Genomic DNA, 22,460 nt, shown 5'->3' on the forward strand with positions numbered 1-22,460 from the left:
TATATATATATATATATTAATTCGGTTAGAACTACCTACAGTAATTAATAAGGCAAACAATCAATATGACAAGGATAGTTTAACGGGCTATTCTTCTAATAAAGCTGGCTAATATAATTATCATATGATACTCAGCTTTTATAGTAGTAATTAGTATTTAGTAATGCTGCCCAATATAACATAAATTGTCAATGTATGATTTATGAATTGCAATTATCTTTATATGGAGCAGGTGCTGTTGTGGAGGTGAAATGCAAAGCTGGAAGGAACATTATTAAGGCTTATGGTGAAACCAAGAGCAATGGAAAGTACAGCATTACAGTTAAGGACTTCAACTACGTTAAATATGGACCATTGGTATGCAAGGCCAAGCTTTATGCACCACCTAAGGGATCACCCTTCACCGTACCCACTAAGCTGAACGAGGGAACCGATTTGAATGTGAAATCTAAGGACAAGTATGAAGTTGTGCTCAAAGCTAAGCCATTTGCTTATGCTTCAAAGAAGCATTTTGAAGAATGTGAAAAACCAAAACCTTCACCAACTCCTTATTACTACAAATCACCTCCTCCTCCATCACCAGTTTACATATACAAATCCCCACCTCCACCATCACCAACTTATTCTCCTCCATACTATTATAAGTCTCCTCCTCCACCATCACCCGTGGTTAAGCCTCCATATTATTACACATCCCCACCTCCACCATCACCTTCTCCTCCACCTCCTTACTACTACAAGAGTCCCCCTCCACCCTCACATGTGGTTAAGCCTCCATACTACTACAACTCTCCACCTCCACCATCACCTTCTCCTCCACCTCCATACTACTACAAAAGTCCTCCTCCACCATCACCCTCTCCTCCACCGTACTATTACAAATCTCCTCCACCACCATCACCTGTAGTTAAGCCTCCATACTATTACAAATCTCCACCTCCACCATCACCTTCTCCTCCACCTCCTTACTATTACAAGAGTCCCCCTCCACCATCATCCTCTCCTCCTCCTCCATACTATTATAAATCTCCCCCACCACCGTCACCTGTGGTTAAGCCTCCATACTATTACAAATCACCACCTCCACCATCCCCTTCTCCACCACATCCTTACTACTACAAGAGTCCCCCTCCACCATCACCCTCTCCTCCTCCTCCATACTATTATAAATCTCCCCCACCACCGTCACCTGTGGTTAAGCCTCCATACTATTACAAATCACCACCTCCACCATCCCCTTCTCCACCACCTCCTTACTACTACAAGAGTCCCCCTCCACCATCACCCTCTCCTCCTCCTCCATACTATTATAAATCTCCCCCACCACCGTCACCTGTGGTTAAGCCTCCATACTATTACAAATCACCACCTCCACCATCCCCTTCTCCACCACCTCCTTACTATTACAAGAGTCCCCCACCACCATCACCTGTGGTTAAACCTCCATACTACTACAAATCTCCCCCACCACCATCACCATCTCCACCACCTCCCTACTATTACAAATCACCCCCACCACCATCCCCATCACCTCCACCTCCTTACTATTACAAATCTCCCCCACCTCCATCTCCATCTCCACCACCTCCTTATCACTATCAAAGTCCTCCTCCCCCATCTCCCGTTTCTCATCCTCCCTACTACTACAAATCCCCTCCACCACCAACGGCATCTCCTCCACCTCCGTACCACTATGTGAGTCCTCCCCCACCTTCACCATCTCCTCCACCACCATACCATTATACATCACCACCTCCTCCCTCTCCATCTCCTCCTCCACCATACCAGTACACATCACCACCTCCTCCATCCCCATCTCCCTCTCCCGCATACATTTACAAATCACCTCCCCCACCAGCTTACATATATGCCTCTCCACCACCACCTGTACACAAGTAACCTTGGAACGCCTAAGCTACAATAGTGATCAATCATGTAAGTTACTCATCTTTACCATGAAAAAAAATATATTATCATTAGATTTGTATGATTTTTAGTAATGAAAATTCTTATTTGTATCTAGGTTATAGTTTTCGTCAAGTAATAAAGGCAGGCTCCATTTGGAGCAAAGTGAGACATCTAACTTCCAGTCCATGTTCTTTGAATAACAGTCTGAAAGTATCATCTCTGAACTACAATCTTTATGAATCAGACGAGACTGCTTCTATTTCTTCGGTGGCCATCTTAGGAATCCTGATCTTATTGCAGTCAAGTGATGGACATAAAAAAACAAGGAAGCGAGATGCCAAGGGAAAGTGAAAAGTACAATCCACTTGTAGTGATTTCTTTAATTTATTTCTTGGTAGGTTAATATGTCTGTGTATGATTGTTTTTCTATTTATTGTGGAATTTTTGTATTGTGCCCTGTTGCTGTGTTTGCAATGAGAGTATTAATAATAAATAAGTACATTCAATTTCTGCTCCCTAACTAGTTCACGTTTCTTTACTAAAACAAGTATACATGTGATATTACTAAAACAATTTCAAATAGCTCAAATAAAGCATTAAAAGGCTTCCCAAAAATACAAATAAGAGAGAATGACTAAGTCTTCGATCATTGGCCTTGGAAGAATGACTGGCCGAGCCTACGTTTTTGTTGCTTTCTGTATTGTCTAAAATCTAAATCCTAAACCAGATCTACGTTTCATTCCAATCATATCAGTAATCCAATAAGGTTTGCCATTTCAAATTCCTACACTGGTGAATTAATTTTCTCTGCCAATTATGTTCGGAATTTTCAGCACAAATGTTTTGGTGATAAACTAACAAAAATGATATGATAAACAACAAAAGGGAAAAACTTTGACGATAACTTACTTAGAAGAAATAGCAAATAAGGTCTCTTTCTTTGGATTCCTAAAAAGCTTTTATTAGTTGCTTCTGTCTTCTCCTATGAGGGAATGACAAAGTCTTTGGTCATTGGCCTTGGAAGCATTATTGGTTGAGCGTTTGGTGCCTATTTTGGTTTTCGGTGTTGACTAAAAATCCTTAACCAGTTCTATTTTTTACTCCTATCAAATTGAAAACTCTTGGCATATGTTTTGGTTGAGTATGGTAAGAGCCAGCTACATTATAGACTAATCCAATAAGGTTTAACATTTCACTTTGCTACATTGATAAATTATATTTCTCCATCAAGTGTGTTTGGAATTGTCAGCACAAAATTTTCAGTAAATTGTCTTGTCACTGCATATCATATTAGACATGCTTCTCCTGTAAATTGTCATGTTACTACATGGCCGAGATGTTTTAGGATTTAAACAAATATTCATAACAGAAATGGTGAAATTGATTAAAACGAAAACCAGATTAATAATATTGGTAGACTAACCTTCACAATTTCCTCCAACTAAAAATCCGCCAAAGCCTCTTTCTCTGTCACTCATCACTTTGCTAGCTCTGAAAATCAAGGTCATAAAAAACAAGTCATAAATCATATTAAAACAATAAAATGCATAGCGCAGGGATATGAGATTTAATTGCCTTGTTAGCAACATTCACCATCATATCATATTAGAGTTTGTGTCAAGCTTTTTGATGTTCAATATATCATCTACCATTTAAATGTATTACTTATATTTAAGAATTAATTATATGATTAACACATGAAAAGGTAGGTGGATCATACACTTACGCTATAAAAGCACGGGCTACATAGATATTAAACTCATCATATTATTGCCACTAAGAGTAGTTAACTGAATGAGAAAAAAATGTATACATTAACGTGTAAAAGTTTTATATATTGACGGTACATCACTTACCATTCATTTTCAACCATCATCCACTATTCAAGAAAAAAGTAAGATCAATGATATGTGTATAAATCTACAACAACGCATAAAATCTAATCTTAAAAGGGAAAAAAACACATGTTCACAATAACATGTTATAATTGAAGAAATCATCATATACACATAGAGAGCGTAGCCTAATATGAAAGCAATGCAATTGAATCGGGATATAACGATTCACTCGCTCATTCCTAACATATAATCTCTAAAAAAAACTCCTCTCTATGTGCAGATTCAATAATCAAAGCGAAAGAGGCATAAAATCGTGCTAAATGAAAAATCGATGACTGAAACCGAATTCATACTCGAGAAAAGGTTGTTACCAAAAACGCCTCATTCCATCGCGCTTACGATACTCCATTCACGTAGATGGAGTGAGATTGAGACGGAAATGGAGTCAGAAGTCGAGAGAGATTGAACCCGCGAAACACAATCCATGTTCCAAGTTCCAACCAAACTTAGCTAACAATTTTCGTTTGATTATTTGCATTATGCAATTTTCAAAAAATATATGAAGGGGATGATTGTGGAACTTATAAATACAAATAATAATAAATTAATAATATCATTTTTTGGAAGTCACTTAAAAAATAAAATTAAAATTGGAAGTAGAAAATTAAAATTTATATTTTATAAATAAATTTAAAAATAATATTTTCTTTTGTTTAATAAACTAATGAGAAATAGTCGGTTAGTGTCATTGTTGAAGTGAATAGAATGAATTTGATTAGTGTGCATATATATTATTTATTATTTATATATTATTATTTTTACTTTATAGTGACCAATTATTACAATGATATGATTAGTGGGAATATATTATTTATTAATACATATATTATTTTCTCTAAAATAATATGGTGATATTTTTAGTTGGTCTTTCATGGAAAATTTAAGAAATCTAAACTTAGTTTGGAGAGGCAACTTATGATAGTATGATGAATTTAAGTTATGGGGTAAAAATTGTATACACTAAATAATAATGTGAAAGTTTTTTATATAATTATTGTATTATTTACAATTTATTTTGAATTATTATTGACTTTTAAAAATAATAATACAAAATGAGAATGACATACTTAATTTTCTAGTAAAAAACTGAAATATTCTTTTAATCCCAACACCATTGACTCTAGAGTAATGGATAACAAAATTATACCAAGATTTAAACACAGAAGAATGATTAACCAAGGAAGAACACAATTTTTTATTTATCCGAATGAAATCATGACATCCCAAAAAAGACTACCAAGTAGGGTCCAGATTCATTTCTAAAAAAGAAAAGTTTAAAACAAACAATGAACAATTTTTTATCTCTTGAAATATTTGATGCATCATAAAACATACAATAAAGCATGGTTATTCTAATGGATACATGAGATGATTTTTTTAACCCATAATATTTCGGTGCTTTATTTACACAATGTGTCAAAACAATGGTAAACCAAGTATTACAGGACAATGCTATCAATTCCAATCTTCAAAAAGTAATTGCAGTTCCTGTGTCTTATTCAAATATTTGTCACTTTCTTTCAATGAGTCTATGCAAGTGAATTATTCAACCTTGGTGATCTTTTACCGAGTCGACTTTTGAAAAATATCTGGTTCTAATGTACAAATCTAATTGTAGTTGACTCATCATTAATAATAATAAAACCATATATTAATAAAGAAAAATGCCAATGTTAAAGCTAATTCTCTTAATAAATAAAAGGGAGCCATATCATATAGTAACCATTTATCTCATCTTCAACCATCTAGATTTTCTATATATACTTTAAAAGTATCATCTTTAATAAAAGGACCATCTAAACTTAACAAAAGTTTTATAATAAAAACATCCCATATAAAATAAAAATATTAAATATTAGTTATTTAGGCTAAACTTTTCAAAAATGTGATTAAAATAAGAAAAAGCTATTGGCCCTTCAAATTATTTTGGTACTTTAACTCCATGCATGTATGTAAGTTGCACTGTCTTTTTCTTTGTTGTTTTTTTCTTCCAACTTTTAACTCTGAACTTTTTTGCAGATAGATGCAGGAGAAAATAAGAGTCTCTTATTTTTATATTATTTTTCTGAATAATTAAGATATTGATCTCTTTTCATTCACCTTCTATTCTCTATTTCCTTGCACCTTCAGTTTCTTATTTGGATCAGGTTTGATATTATTTGCACATACCCAGATCTGGCTTTGCTTCAATTTCTTAACTTTTTATCTCAATTCTTAATATTTCATGTCAAACTTTTTCTGGGTTTGGTTTCTCATATCATTTTTTGGGTTAGCAAAATTTTATGTTCCTTGGTTGGTCAACATTATTTATAATCATTTATTTGAATTATTAGCTTTGGATTTAGATTTAGCTATGATGCCCCTCTTAGTTTTTATTTGTTCTTTCCAATTCAACCTTGCTTGAATGAGTTATTGATGTCATGATTTTTTTGTCTATGATTTCCAATTCACTTTTTTATGCCTTTCAATTTGTTCTTGTAGAATCTCTTATTGTTTGAACTTTGATTGCTATGACAGTGGTGTCTGGCTTATTTGTATATTCGGATTTATCTTTAGAAATTCATCCCTTCTCTGTTATTTCAAGCATTCAGTTGTGGTTTTTTTGTGTTGCGCCGAAGAAGAAGTGAAGGCATAAAATTTTGCTTACTACTTCTTCAATGAAAAAAACCATATTTCTAATTAATTGGTTTTTCGTAACTATAAACTTATATCAGCACAAAGAAAGAACTTGCTTGAAAAAATCGTTTAGTATTCAAGTAACCGCTACGTTGTTATTGAGAAAGTCTACGCGTTTCTTGAACCAGCACATGATAAAAAATTGAAGTGGTTGCTATTGGTATTTGTAGTTTGTACGTAGCAGTTCAGTTTGTGGTGCGGGCACGTTGTTTCTACTGAAAACCAGCTACAATGAAGAAGGCCCTTGGCCAAACTGTTAGGGAACTGTAAGTTTAACTGTTTATTATCGTGTGGTTGAATATGTCATGGCTATAACTTCTATTTTAGGTGTTCATTACTATCTCAGAATCCTACCCTATTTCGTAAATGCTTTAATCTCTCCATTGTATTCCCGCAGTAAAAGAGGAGTAAATAAGAAAGTGTTGAAAGTTCCTGGGATAGAACAGAAGGTAAATATGTTATTTGAATATTCGCTGTAAAACTGCGATTGCACAACTCATAGCGTGATAATTGGTGTGAGGATTTGTCTGTAGTATGAATTTAATTTTCTATCATACTTGCCTGTGAAATTGCTTGTCGACTATCATGAAATTTACATGGTATAATCTTATTGTGCGATTTTTAATCAGATCAATTGTTTGTCTCCCCTCCTGTAGGTTCTTGATGCTACCAGCAATGAAGCATGGGGTCCTCATGGATTACTTCTTGCAGATATTGCTCGGGCATCCAGAAACTAGTAAGTTTTGAACACTTCATTTTCTGGTTGATATTGTATGTTTTCTTAAGAAGTGCCTCATTTTTTAGCTCCCTTGCAGTCATGAATACCAAATGATCATGGCAGTAATCTGGAAGCGGATTAATGACACTGGCAAGAATTGGCGCCATGTCTACAAGGTTTTCCTAAAGCCATTTTATGTTTTAGTTGCTGTTATTCCTAAGTTCTGTTAATCTTATTTCCTTTTTTTACTGCCATATTCCTCTTTAGTCCCCTTCAGCACTTCAATGCGCTCAATAGATGAAGTAAACCATTTATGAAATTTGTCATAATACACCGTTAAAATCATGATGGGTTCTTGCCATTTGAGAATGCTTCTACATCATTTGCATCTACTGCTGATCATACTCATAGAATTGAATAGTGGTTTTGTTTATATATTGGCTGTTCATTAACAGGCTTTGACGGTACTAGAGTATTTGGTGGGCCATGGGTCAGAGCGAGTCATAGAGGAGATTAAAGAACATGCCTATCAAATATCGGTAATTTCCATTTTGTCATACAGGTCTCTAGTACTGTTGAAATGATCTAAAAGTTAGAATGCAACTTTATAATATTGCAAATTCTATGTGAGCAGACATTGTCCAATTTTCAATATGTGGATTCCAGTGGAAGAGACCAGGGAAACAATGTCAGGAAGAAATCGCAGAGTCTTGTTATCCTTGTGAATGATAAAGAAAGAATCATAGAGGTTAGGCAGAAGGCTGCTGCTAACAGGGACAAGTAATTCTCATCTGAATAACCGTGTTTTTTTTAATATTTGAACTTTGTTACTTACCCCCTTATTTAGGAAGCATTGGGCACTGTTAAGTACATATTTTCTCTCTCCCGAGTCCTATGATATTCATAATCAGTGTTTGAATTTCTTGTGTTTCTAGACTATATACCTAACATAACAGTGTAGAATGCTACATATGTAAGTGTGCATGCTAGTTTCTCAATTTGGAGGAGATATGTAATTGCCCTATATGATTCACCAGGTTCCGCAACAACTCAGCAGGTGGAATGCCCAGACCTGGTGATAGATTTGATGATGATCGATACGGAAGCAGAGAAGAAGATAGAAGTGGTTCTGGTTATGGCAGAGAAAGAGAATGGGGCTCTAGAGATGGTGATCAGTATAGTCGTGAGGGAGACCGTTATGGCAGAGATTATGAAGAACGCTCTAGCAGAGATGGCTACAGGGATGATGAGTACAGCGGAAGAAATCAAAGTGTTGATGATTACCAATATGGCTCAAGAGGCAGAAGTTCTGATGGTGATCATGATCGTGGTTATGATGATGATGTTCAACGTTCATCTCGGTATAAGTTTATATCCGAATAAGACAATTTTTGATAAATTATTTTTTCTCATAACCTGAAGTAGCTTAACAATGAAATTATAAATAGTAATTTAGTTTTGGATTATAGCTTTCTTGTTACTGTATGCATTTTATGTTAGTGCTTCAACCTGCTGGCTTTTGTAGGTTTTTCAATCTTCACCAGTTAACTTTGGGTAGCTTCATTTTGAAGGGGAAATAAAAGCCTATATCTTTAACCATTCAAAACCAGTCTTGTTTAATCTGTATATGATGGAATAAATTGTACGATTGTTAATGTTCTCATGTCATTACTTTGCCCTTGCTTAAATTGTTCGTGTTGACTCTAAAATATAGAGGTCCAATGTGAGTTGGGTCTGTGAGCCAACCTATCTCACCATGGGTTCGAGCCAGTTTGGATTGATTTTTTTTCCAGGGCGGCATCTAGCCGACTCACTTGCCTGATGTAAAGGACACGGGTATTCTTGTTTGAGGCCATTCTGTGGCGTTACTGATTAATGAAGTTCACTTGAGGATATGATACCATATTTTTTAATTTGCCATCTCATTATCATTAAAACATGTGATTTACATGATCTTATGGTTGTTATGTACCTTATTCATGCTACTATCTATTGCTATGAAATGTGTCAGAGGTAGCAGTGCTAAAGCTGAAGACCGTTCGCTGGAAGGAAGGTAAACTATCCATTTAGATGCTCTGTCTCTCACTCGCTTGCTATCATATCATGTGCTTCCAATCATTATTTAGATTGACCTTATGCTATACAATAAACAGGCTAGAACAGAAACTTCAAGAGCAAAATGTGGACGCTCCTCCTAGTTATGAAGAAGTTGTTGGTGAATCTCGAAGCCCTATACACAATGAGAGGTATGAACTTTATGATGTGGACATCACTATTCAGAAAAGGAATCTGATACTAATATTATATTGATCTCAGGGATGGAGAAACTTCAGCAGCATCTGCTCCAAAAGGCTCTTCTCCTGTAAGTGATAATACACATCAACCGCGTGCTCCTACAGGATCTTCTCCTCATATGAAGGATGATCCAACCAAAGCAACAGCTGCTGCCACAACCACTACATCTGAAAACCAGAAAGTTGAGGCTTTTGATGAATTTGATCCCCGTGGTCCTCCATCAGGTGTGAAAAGTTCTTTACAGAATGCAGTTATGTTGATCCTCGATATGCATGCAACAGTTCCTGATTGTTTCTTGTTTTGAGAGAGTTGGAATATTCTTTTATATTTGCTATTATGAACATATTATATTCTTATTCAGCATATAGTCGATACCAGACATAACCCTTAATCTGACTCTGGTTTGATGAATATCAATGACATGACACTAATTGAGATTTTGATTAAGTTTTAAACGGTATCCTTTTGGGGTTTTAGTTTATTATTATTGATGATCTCAAAGAGCTGATATCAATGCTTTAATGCTATTTTCTTTGCAATTAACATTTGTTAGGCTAATATGCTGACAATATCTTGATGTTTCTTCTTAGCTGCCCCAGCCACTGCTAATAATGCTGAAATAGACTTATTCGGCTCCCTATCAGAGCCATTTGCTTTAAATTCGTTGGCTTTAGTGCCTTCTTCACAAGCAACAACAACACCTGAAGGCAATGTAAACCTGGACTCAACAGCTTCCTTTGCAGCAGCACCATCCACATCCAACAATTTCAATAAGGTAGGAATTTGTTTGATTGTTTCTACCTTCTAGTGTAACAAATTATTTGAGTCCACACACACACACAGTAATATTAAGAATGGATTTGTTTGATACTTGGATTGCTTTTCATTTTTACCTTGTTTCCTTGTCCTGTAATTTCTGATTTTGCATGTTTAACTGTAAAACAAGTAGGTGGATCAGTTCTTGCTAAGAAATGTAAGCATAATCATTACCGTCACTTTTGTTTGTGGACCACAACGAATATGTGGAATTCTGAAAATTGGGAAGTGCTGTGTTTCTCTTTTTGTTCATGCTTGCTGAAATAATGTTAATTTGTTTTTTGGCAGTCTTTCGAAGATCCATTTGGTGACACACCATTTAAGGCCAGTCCTTCCGCCGAAACTGCTCCATCTCAACCCCAGACACATCAGAGTCTTGAACCATCCCAGTCAAGTGGTCCTAATGTAGAAGCAGTCTCTAACTTTGGATTTGGAGAGTCATTTTCTATTGTACCATACTCTACATCTGGTGCCAATGGCACCCAGCCTTTCTCAACAAACTCGGTGTTTTTACCTCAAGATTTTTCTACTCCACCACAGGAAACTGATATTCTTGCAGACATTCTCCCTCTTGCACCATTACCTTCACAGCAGAGTTCAGCTCCTCCTGATTCACACTCTTCACCTTCCTTTTCAGATCCATTTGGGCAAACGGCATCACATTCTTCTTTTGTACAGTCTGGCCAACTTACACAGCAAGGTTTCTCAGCCCCAGCCAGTCAACCTGCACCACACGCCTTTTCAGTTCCCAGCAGCCAATATGCTCAGCAGGTCTTTTCAGCTCCTAGTGGCCAACCGGTACAACCATCTTTTTTGTCTCCCACCGGTCAACATGCACAGCAACCCTTTTCAGCTCATGCCGGTCAACCTGGACAGCAATCCTTTTCAGCTCATGCCGGTCAACCTGGACAGCAATCCTTTTCAGCTCATGCCGGTCAACCTGGACAGCAATCCTTTTCAGCACCTCCAAGTGGCCAACCAGTGCAACCACCTTTTGTATCTCCCACCAGCCGACATGTACAGCAACCCTTTTCAGCTCATGGTGGTCAACCTGGACTGCAACCCTTCTCAGCTCATGCCGGTCAACCTGGACAGCTGCCATTTTCAGCTCATGCTGGTCAACCTGGACAGCAGCCCTTTTCAGCTTATGCTGGTCAGCCTGCACAGTCAAGTGGACATATGTATGGTGGATTCCACTCTCGGGCTGGATCTCTGACTCCAGGAGCTTCAGGCATGTTTCTGCCACAAGGATCTACGTCTATTTCTTCACACACGGCTCCCCGAGCTCCAACGGGGCATCCGTCACAGAATGCAAACTATTTTCCACAGCAAGGAGGATTTACTGGTCATGGTACTTCCCCTTTGGCTTCCCAGTCTGCAACTGGTCAAGCATCACAAGGGAATGCACCTCCCTCTACCCATCAACTATCACCATTTGGTGGATCAAGTTCTATGGTTTCTCAATCTTCCAATAACAAGTTTGAGACAAAATCAACAGTTTGGAATGATACACTAAGCAGGGGACTAGTTAATTTGAATATATCTGGCGGTGGGTGCTTATACCTTCTCAAACCCACCCTACTGTTTTTAACATTTCAGTTTCCATAGCGAAGCTTTAGTTAGATTGTTGATCTTATATTTCCATATGTGCAGCTAAAATAAACCCATTAGCAGATATTGGAATTGATTTTGATGCCATCAATAGGAAGGAAAAGAGGATGGAGAAGCCGACCACGACAGCTGTAACATCAACTGTAACCATGGGTAAAGCCATGGGATCTGGCTCAGGTATAGGCCGGGCTGGTGCTGGTGCTCTCAGACCTTCACCAAACCCAATGGGTATGCAAAGCTATGGAGGTATGAATGTACCAATGGGTATGGGGCAAGGACTCCAGATGCAACCACCTCGTGGGCCCAACATTAACCTACCAGGTAATTATAATAACTCCATGATGGGAACAGGACCAGGTGGTTATCCTCAACAACAGCAGCCTTATGGTGGTGGCGGCGGCCACCGATGAGATTGATCCTTATACGTAGATAGCAATTTGAAGCGTATCAGATTGTGCATTGTACTTAGATAGCAAGGTAAGTTGAGTTATATGAGTGATGGCATGTGCTACCACTCCAAGTAAATACACGAATTTTCGACCTGCTAGTGTGATGTATGCTTATTCTTGTGTTTCATAAATAATTTCCATTTTTAGGTCACGTTTCTATAGGTGCTTTGTGGCATAAGTGAGTGTGGTGCACCAGTGACTGCATAGAATAACCATGGATTGGGTTATTGCCTTTTTAGTGTATTTTTCATCTATATTTTCAACACCAACCAGGGATGTAATTTGATTTATTCCTTTTCCATTGTGTTTTTCTTTTCATCTATCAATGTTTAGGAGTTTTATGTAGTTGATTTCCTGCTTAAGATATGTGATAAGTAGGTACATAATATCACTCGAATACAAGTCATCAATCTTACCGACGCTCGTACCCATATCCATGCTACGAAGGAAGATTGATTTATTTCAAAACTCGTCAAATAAAAGAGTCCCTCAAATTTCTAACTACAACTATTTTCAATCTTCAAATAATAGGGCATGAACAAAAACACCATCTACATGAATTGGAGGAAATCAAATTAAAAGGTGTGCTGGTTTTTTAGCCTTGGAGAAGCTGTGAAAAAAGTAGAATTTGGAGTAACATATGCATTTTTTGAGGAGGATTCTTCCTCCTGATTACTTCACTTCTTCTATGCACCTATACTCTAGGCCCACTTTCTTAAGCTACCTAAGTTTTTGAGCTTCTAGCCCCAATTCCTTTACTATTAATTTGTGAGTTGGTTTCTCTTGTCATCTTTAGTTAAAGCAAGTGGTTGCTCTTAACGGAATAAGAACATTCGTATTCTGTTTTTCACTGTGTCATTCTTATTTTCTAATTTTTGTTTTTAAATAAGAACAAGTTTTGGTTGTTTTTAGCCGATGGAAGGTGACGAGAGAGGTAAATGTTGCAGGGAAAAAGTAAATGTCGTAGGACCCAAATAAGAATAAGAATAATGTTTATTATTATGAGAAAAAAAATATATGTTGTTCTTATTTTATAGGGAGTTGTAATAAATTATAAAATAATATATGAGCCCAAATAAGAATGAAATTGTTGTTCTCCATTGTAAATGCTATTAGAAGGGTAATATCAAATAAGATCAGCTAACACTCTTGCTCTACTTAAGCATGCAAAGGAAGCATCGTTCGGCCCTTGGAACATGTAGATAAGTCTATTCAAAAGCAGTTTTATAACCCTTTTGGGCCATGTTATATATATTATATTTTAGTATTCTCTTTTTCCAAGCTTTTCAATTTTTTTTTTTAAAGTTTTTCGTAAAAATAAATTATAAAAAATGAGACAAATGTCTAGAAAGTCAATTTAGGATGTGGGCTAGTCAACTAAATATCGAAACCAATAAAAAATAATTTTAAGTTGGATATCTTGGATAAAATATTAGATAAGTGTTGGACTAGATTTTTGGTCTCAAATTGATATAATTTTCTTAATACATGGTGGGGTAAGATTTGAATAATGTCATCATGTTTGAAGTTGGATTTTAGAATATTTTTTATATAACTAAGAGTATCTTTTATCCTATATAAGGAATAAAATTAATCTATTTCAAGTTACATGAATGCCTATTCTAATAAGAGTCACTCCCATGAATTGATCTTTTAACTTATTTATGATAGTGAATTTAACGAATGTAGCGTAAGAGGTTGTGGGTTTGAGTCCCAAAATGGGAGTTATAAGGTGGTTATGGTGAAGGAGATCGAAGGTAAAGTATCATCCACGACAAAATACTAACGTGCTAACAACTAATATACTCACAATTTGCTGATTTTAAAAATGGACACATTCATAAATTAACTCCTTGTTACTTTTTTGGTAGTTAGATTTTAGTTTTTTGTGGGGAACGAGTAAGTGAGAAAATTTAACAAGAGGTAGATATAAAATTGAGTGAATTTTTGTTTAACAAGTACATATTTTTTGATTTTCCACATATATTTTAACTACCAGAGGTAATCTTGTCCGAGTCGGAAATAATAAAACAGGAAAAAAGAAAAAAAGATGTGAATTGAGAGTGGCATGAATATACACATGTGTCACCACCTCACATTCCAATTCCAATCTATTACCATATATCATAGGATACGCGTACAAACCTTATTCTCTTTGCAAAATTGTAAGTAACCCTAGATTAGGGTTTGTTCATCCCCTTTCATTCTCAATTTCGCCGTCACCGTAACTATGGATCGAAAGAGGGGAATACATGCTCCTTCTTCTGCTTTCAATGCTAATGGCTCCGCCAAGAAACCTCGCCAAGGTTCATCTTTTCTTCAATTTCTTTTAAAGTTTTTTTCCTCTGTTTTCTGCTATGATATTTGCTTTTGTACTATTTATACTCATATTAACTCTTATAATTAATGGCCGAGCCACAAGGTTAACGAGATCTTGTTTAAAACGCTAAAATCACACATCAAACTCTTTCGATTTTTCCCCTTCTCTTTTATCAATATTTCACATCTTTATCACGATGATGTGTATTTGGTTTAGATACGAAAACAATTTAAATCTTAATGTCAAAATTTCCAGATTTAAAATTTCAGTGTTTTTCCACTCAAATATAGGTGTAGAAAACAACTTATGTGTCGTGAAACATATTCCTCCTCTTAAGAGTATCGATTTGGAGGAATGTGAACCAAACACACTCTTAATTGAAATACCGCTTAAACAGTAAGAAGAAATGGTTATTGGATGCTATTTAAGTTGAAGCATAAAAAGTCAATGGAATTTTAACTAAGCGGACTTAAATTAATGTTCTGTAACAGAAATGGAGTCCTTTACAACTGGTATAGGAAGCAAATCGAAGCCATGCACAAAGTTTTTCAGGTTCAAATCTTTAACTTGTCTAAAATTAAATCCAAATGCAATTCAGTATATGTATAAATTTTCGAATGTTCCAGTAAAATTTTGGTACACAATCTATGCAACCACAATCCCTATGATTTCACTAATGAATTATTGGGTAGTTAAAGCTGTGATACAGGTTCTACTTCTAATCATGATAACAAGACTATGAACAGAATTTGTTGATTCTCAAGATCACTTTGCTTAAGTGCTTTTTGGGCTATATATAAATTGAAAGCAGTTCTACGGAACACAAAACTTGACCTGCATATAATGGTTGTATACAATTTTTGCAACTAAAGAAGTCTGGTGCAGATCACTGAAATGGATAGAGCTGTACATGGCCTATCTATACAACAAAAAATAACTGGATTGATGCTTGGAAGCATACATTACATACTTCATTATGGGTTTTGGTTTCAAATCTTTAAATTATTTGACGTTCAAAACATATCCATGATATAATGATGATAATTTGATGCCTGTGACTGTACTACTTATCTCTTATGTGTTGCTAATATGTTTGTTATTTTATATTGTGAGTATTTTTTGTTCCTTTACTTGAGGATTGCTATTTACTGCTAAATGTCTTCAGTTGAGGATAAACTCTAGCTTGGAGAGTAACATGACATCTATTAAAAGAGATCAAACACCAAAGAAAACTACAAGTGAAATACAAAGCATTAATCTTAGGAAGAGTATACTGAAAATAATCAACTATCTGTATGAGAAATCGAATTTTTTGTGTGTAACTAATTATTGCTGATTGAAAGCATGTTGCACAGATTTGTGTAACCTTTTGGATTGTTTTTCTTACATGTATATTTCTATGATCCTTCTATTGACTTTTAGAAATTTATTTTGTTAAAAAGATGGTAGGATCTTGGGAGCTTCGTTCAGATCATATGATTTGATTGTTGGGTCATCTTGATTGGTTCCAACTAGTTAGTAGAATATAGAGTTTGACATCCTTCCCCTGCTTGTCAAAAGAATTTAAAACTGAGCAAACCTTTGCTATGTTCATGCTGACACTTATGTTGATCATTTGCAAAATTTTCACCCTTCTATGTATGTATGACCTCTGATTGATGAAGGCTGCTTACTATATATTTTTAGTTTAACCATGGAAGTACTTCTTTATCCATACATATTCTGTTTTTTATTTTCTTTAATGTTGTCACTTTTTTATTACTTTGTTTGTGTTTGTATACTTGTACACTATGTGAATGCTTGTTTATGTTACGTCTCTTGCTACCGGAGGTCCTAGATGCTATGAAAATTCTGAATACTCCATTGCCTTTCTTTCTAAGTTAGAAAAAGAAGACATATTAAAACTCTAGAAATAAGGAACATGACTATGACTTGGGAAAATGGGATAAGAAGATACTTGTGCTATATGGATTCTCTGTATATTATATTTTGTTAATGTGTATCTTTAATGTTCACTTATTTAATAGTTAAGCTGTGGGAATCAGGAACTGTAGTGTTAACATTTGTAGGCTGTCATGTTTTCTTTTAGTTTTTTGAAAAACCATATGGTTTCTATATTATTTGATTAGAGGTTGCTTGGTGCATCTTGTGAATTCGATGTTCCATGCTAGAATCTGTTGCATATGATCATCACTGTAGTTGCTGGTTAATGCTATTAAGGGACTTACATCATTGCTTTTTCTGGGTTTTAAAATTTGGTTCATAAATAGTTCTTTTAGATTTACTTCTATGGTCGTGACAGGCTTTGATATTTGTCATGCCCCTTGTTGTACTTGGAGTCACTTGTATTTATCCATTTAATCTATGTTGTATCTACCTGATTATCATGCAACCATGCTGTATTCTTTCACTTTGTAATAAGGATGCTTTAAACTTTCAAGACTGTTATCTTATTTGTGATGCATTATCTGGGTGTGGCTTTCTTTCCTTCTATATTATGCTATGCTAAATTTAATGCAACCATGCAGTACTTATTTATTTATTTTGGAGGGCCGGAGGGGGTTCAAGTTTCCGTTCATACTTGAAAAACTAGACTGTCATTTTACTGAGGTCCATTATAATTTTGCTAATGTTATTAGATGTTCATATGTTAGTTTGATGTCATCTGTTTTCATATATTATGCAGTACCTCTGGCTGTCCATTTGGTGAGGGATGTCATTTCCTGCATTATGTTCCCGGTGGCTTCAAAGCTGTCTCTCAGGTGATGAACGTTGGTAGCAGTCCTGCTATTCAACAAGGTGGCAGAAATCAAACGGCTCCACCTTCCTTCCCCGATGGGTCTTCTCCTCCAGCTGTTAAAAACCGGTTGTGCAGCAAGTATAATTCTGCTGGAGGTTGCAAATTTGGTGACAAATGTCACTTTGCCCATGGTGAGTGGGAGCTTGGCAAACCTACAGCCCCATCATATGAAGATCCTCGTGGCTTTGGACAAATGCAAAGCAATAGGATTGGTGGCCGATCTGATCCCCCACATCCATCTCATGGAGCTGCCGCCGGCTTTGGAGCATCGGCCACTGCTAAGATTAGTATCAATGCATCTCTAGCTGGAGCTGTCATTGGAAAAAATGGTGTCAACTCTAAGCAAATTTGCCGCATAACTGGAGCAAAACTTTCTATTAGGGACCATGACTCAGATCCTAACCTTAGGAACATTGAGCTTGAAGGCAGTTTCGATCAGATCAAACAAGCCAGTGGCATGGTTCATGAACTTATTCTAAATGTCAGTTCTAGTGCCGCTGGACCTCCAATGAAAAACTTCACTTCACAGAGTCATTCCCCTGCAAACAACTTCAAGACTAAGATGTGTGAAAACTTTGCTAAGGGAAATTGCACATTTGGGGACAGGTGCCACTTTGCACATGGACCAAATGAATTACGTAAGTCTGGAATATGATGCATGTTTCTTCATTCTTGTTCCTTTTAACATTTGAGGACAAACAATTATAATTTAGCTTGATTTTAGTGAGGATTGAATTGTGCAGGATTTTCTAGTTTTTTGAAATTTGTCACATGGTAACTAATGGTAATTCTTACCTTAGCTTCTAAAATTCAAGCGCCCCTTTCAAAGGTGCAGTCTGCAATGTTACAATAGTCATTTTAATTTTTTTTGGTACTACCAAGGGTATCATGTGACCTTTTTGGGTAATGAATTAATCTATTTCAGGGTGTGTGGCTGACCCTCGCAATAAGTATCGCTCACAAGAAACGAATTATTGATGTTGATAATTCTAGGGATCTAGTTGTGAACATTTATGGTGAACATTTATTGGATGTTTCTTCATAAAACAACTTATTCAATAGGTAATTAAAAAATAAAGATAAGAAGAAAGATATGTATATATATCTTTTACTTATATGATATAAATTCAAAAAAAAATTGTTATAAAATATTTTTTATTTATTTTGTTCAGTAGAACACATTACTTCACACATGATATTAATAACTTATAACATTAAATATGCATAGATTCTAATATGTCTATCAAAGTTCCAACCATTGCATCCTTCATTTAATATTTCGTGGGCTTCTTTCATGCCACAACTTGTATTAATTTGTGATGTTGGTAATGATGTGATAGCACGTAATAACAATAGCTTGCCGAGAAGTCTTAATTAGTGGAGACAAACAAACAATGCATAAGATCTTAAATTAATGCATGTGGTTACTAAACATAATGTGATCTCTCTTGGCTTTCTGGACTTCTGAAATAGCGAAATAATATTCTCACATCAATTTTTTTTAACTAATTTCATATTGATAATAAGCATACAAATAATAAATTATGGACCAAATATATTATTCTATGTGGGCAGAATGATTTATATTCTAATTAGTTAAGAGCTTTTAATATTTTTCTCAGAGATGTGTTTTATAGGACATAACGTATGCCTCCCACTTAGAATTTAATGGGATAATAAATCAGATAAGCAGATAATAGGAATTTGTTAAATGGATGGTACACAATGAGTGAACCATTGTATTGCAACCTAAATATTGGCCAAACAAAATATATGGAGCTGAAGGTTGTGAATGCTATTTGGGTATTAAGCTTAGTTTTGTGACCTGTTGCTAGTGGATTTACAATGAATAACGATCATCTCCATTAATGAAGAGGTAAGTAGTTGTTTTTACACATATTTGTAATAGTAAAAATGTGATTTCATAGTAAGTAAATGGATAAAAATATTATTACATGTTGTATTTTTGTGTGTTATTATGTAACAGTTATCTCTCTATGGAGAAGATCACCCATTTACAATAGTGCAGTATTAGGCTGTTGGGACCCTATCTTATTTATTAGGCTATGTTTTTCTTAATGTGATGTAATGTTATAGATGAAAATGACATACACATACAAAGTCAAGGACAAAAGTGACACTTTAGTCTTTATAAACCCCACATATACATATGGAAATGGAATGATTTAACTATAGTATAAATAGATAATTTACTAGGTATTCATAAATCATTGCAGTGGACTATATGATTAGAGATATTTTGTTATTCAACACACTTAAATTGGCGAACAAATTAAAACCTCACATTTTACCAGACTAAGAACATAAAAAATGTGATAAATATGGTTGTAGCTTATATGAATAATAAAATCCAGAGTTTTTAATATGACACATTACACATGTAAGGGTGCTGATCAATCTACCTTTTAGAAAATCTGTATAAAATAAGAGAACTTGTATGGCTACTGTTTCAGAAGATAGAATTTATCATCTTAGAACAAGTGCAACATTTTCAGATTAGTGGATCCCACAATATAGCTGCATGGCATTTATATAAGATTAATCCATTAATCTAAAATCAACTACAAAGATACCTCTTGTACCATGCATCTATTAATTTCTCTAGAGTGAACAGTGTAAGAGGTGATGTAACATTTTGATGTGCAAATAACATCACTCCTACCTTAGTTTCTGCTATATTGGGTGAGTTGAGAGAGAATGAAGTCACCATTCTTGGTTCCATTTGCAGCATGCAAGTGAACTACTAAGCCAGCCAAGCAAAAAAGCTGATTAACAAAAAAGTGATTATTCCATAAAAATGAGTAGCATGCACATAAAATAGGATGGTGTAGGAAAGATATACATAGGGAACAACAACTTATAAAGAACTAAGAAAGGTGGTACAGAAGAAAAAGCACTTACAAGTTAAAATGCAAAGAATATTATGTATGAAGATGAAGAAAAGGGTTGATGAAAGTTGAATTATAGCATGCAATATATAAGGGAACATTGGGGAGAAAGGCATAAGGGATGTCACTTTCTAATTAAGGTTTATTATTGATATGGCTTGGCCAAAAGATAAATGTTACATCCATGTCTCTCATACTTATTTATCATATAATTAGAGTATAAAAAATGTTTTGGACTCGACTCATTTATAGTAAAATGGTGATTATTGTGAAATTGTCATGTAATATGTAAGTAAGGGGTTTGAATATTTATCAACTAAATCTATGATTGGGGAGAATGAGTTGGTGTTATCCTTAAGGGACTAAGCGAAAATCTATATAAATGAATTTTTTTATTTTAAAATCTTAAAATAATAGATTTATAAATCCATCTACTTTTATGTTTTTGGTATTAACAAGAGTATTTCATCATCTATGAGCACAAAACTAATTTATTTTAGAGTTATGACTGTCTCTTTCAACAAATCTTGAGATCATCCTGAGATCTAGAGATGAATTCATGCCTGTCACTTGGGATTTCTCTTTCCACTTGACAATAAATGTTTTTGGTACTATCAAAAGTATCTTATAAGTAAAGAACTAATCTCTTTTGGAGTTCTTGATTGTCCCTTCCAATAAATGTCGTTGACAATAAAAATCGTAAAAACTCATGAGTGGGGTGGAGACTTGGGAGTTGGGATTTCTCTTTCAACTTGACAATGAATTTGATATCTTCTGGTCCTTTTCAAATTTCAATTTTCTTCAAATATTTGATAGCCACACTTCAATCTCACTATTGTAAGTGTAGTAAATAATTTCCTATTTCATCAATTATGCATTAGAACTTTCATTCACCTTATTATTCACAACCATGAAGTTATGTCTAATCACATGTATGAAGACATGTATTTTCTTAATGAATATCTATCTAGCTTTACAATCAAATATGTTGTTTACTTATATAAACATAGGAGATTCTGTTTAATAATGTTGTTTTTTTGAATAATGTAAGCAAAAACATGCACTCAATACCCAACTTTAACTAGTACCTATCTAGGATATATATTTTTTGAAAAATGATATATTTTCCTACTAGATGCACATATTCACGAGAGAGTAACATATATCAAAAAATGATATTTTATTTATTAATGATTGATTTACAAGTAATATATATATATATAATTTTTTCGTAGGTAGAAGAATTTATAGGAAAATATATCATTACTCATAATTTTTTTACAATTTCGTAAAGTCATTTCCACATACAAATAATGCAAACTTTAAAGTTGACATCTCTTTCTTGGATTAATACACAAACCCTTTGCTGAAAAAATCTAAGAAAAATAATTATACAAGTCATATTCATATATAGATACTATCAATTTGGTTGTCACAAAAATAGTGAGACTCGAGGGATATTATGTCAATCAACAATAATTACGATTGTTTAAGTGAAAAGACTTTAAAAGTTGGTTTTAATTTTTATGTCAATCAACAATAACTAAGTTGGTTCTAACAAATATTTAATGCAGTAAAAAGCATTAGAATTATAATTCTAGGAGAATGAATCTCAACAAATTTAAATGACACATTTTCAATCACAATGTGCAAAACAACATTGTGAGCTAAATAGATTAATTAGTTTGGAGAAAAATAGATTATTTGACATTTGTTATGCTAAATTAAGCCAAAGCCACTTCAGATTTGTTTTCTTCATAACATAATAGAAACCATTTGAACTTAACTATGTTGTTAGTTGTTAGTTGTTACTACTACCAAATTTAGTTAGTAAAATTATTACCATTTTCTACAACAGATTATCATAATTGCAGGGTTAATTTCAATCATAAATCAATAACCAAAGTAAACAACAATGTATCTATCTTATTCTCTATCCTTCTCCATCCATATACTGAATTTTTCAATTTGAAAGGTAGCAAAAAACATAGAAAAGTTCTGAAAAAGAGTTATATGTTCATATGTATATGATTTAAGCATGATTTCAAACTCTAGGATAA

At 34.6% G+C, this 22,460-nt stretch overlaps 3 protein-coding genes across 10 annotated transcripts in view; all 3 read left to right on the plus strand.

The window, feature by feature from the left end:
* The window catches only part of LOC109354462 (extensin-2-like), a 5,709-nt gene extending 3,278 nt beyond the window's left edge, over positions 1–2,431 (plus strand). Inside the window, exons 2-4 of one of the 4 annotated variants that reach the window (XM_019596975.1) lie at positions 233–1,745; positions 1,794–1,935; positions 2,024–2,431. In XM_019596975.1, coding sequence (XP_019452520.1) covers positions 233–1,745; positions 1,794–1,899 — 1,619 coding nt within the window. In that variant the 3' untranslated portion in view covers positions 1,900–1,935; positions 2,024–2,431. Of the gene's footprint in view, positions 1–232; positions 1,936–2,023 lie in introns of all 4 variants that reach the window. The other 3 variants (XM_019596974.1, XM_019596976.1, XM_019596973.1) reach the window with 3 other exon arrangements.
* LOC109354464 (clathrin interactor EPSIN 3-like) lies at positions 5,711–12,716 on the plus strand. Of its 5 annotated transcripts, none has more exons than XM_019596980.1 (15): positions 5,711–5,953; positions 6,653–6,748; positions 6,880–6,931; positions 7,139–7,218; positions 7,298–7,376; positions 7,656–7,739; positions 7,835–7,980; positions 8,238–8,561; positions 9,212–9,253; positions 9,354–9,446; positions 9,517–9,719; positions 10,086–10,268; positions 10,595–11,518; positions 11,561–11,860; positions 11,965–12,716. In XM_019596980.1, exons 2-15 carry the CDS (start codon positions 6,714–6,716, stop codon positions 12,330–12,332), a joined length of 2,913 nt encoding a protein of 970 aa, XP_019452525.1. In that variant the 5' UTR covers positions 5,711–5,953; positions 6,653–6,713; the 3' UTR covers positions 12,333–12,716. The 5 variants fall into 5 exon arrangements, with proteins under 5 accessions (XP_019452525.1, XP_019452526.1, XP_019452524.1 ...); XM_019596981.1 differs by having other exon boundaries at positions 9,517–9,568; positions 9,620–9,719; positions 10,595–11,860; XM_019596979.1 differs by having other exon boundaries at positions 8,238–8,335; positions 8,372–8,561; positions 10,595–11,860.
* LOC109354466 (zinc finger CCCH domain-containing protein 14-like) lies at positions 14,464–18,296 on the plus strand. The gene is made up of 3 exons (XM_019596982.1): positions 14,464–14,677; positions 15,183–15,243; positions 17,378–18,296. The coding sequence occupies exons 1-3, from the start codon at positions 14,602–14,604 to the stop codon at positions 18,144–18,146; spliced, it is 906 nt and encodes a 301-aa protein (XP_019452527.1). The 5' UTR covers positions 14,464–14,601; the 3' UTR covers positions 18,147–18,296.

Source organism: Lupinus angustifolius, chromosome LG08 (genome assembly GCF_001865875.1).
Source record: "Lupinus angustifolius cultivar Tanjil chromosome LG08, LupAngTanjil_v1.0, whole genome shotgun sequence".
Classification (NCBI taxonomy): Eukaryota; Viridiplantae; Streptophyta; class Magnoliopsida; order Fabales; family Fabaceae; genus Lupinus; species Lupinus angustifolius.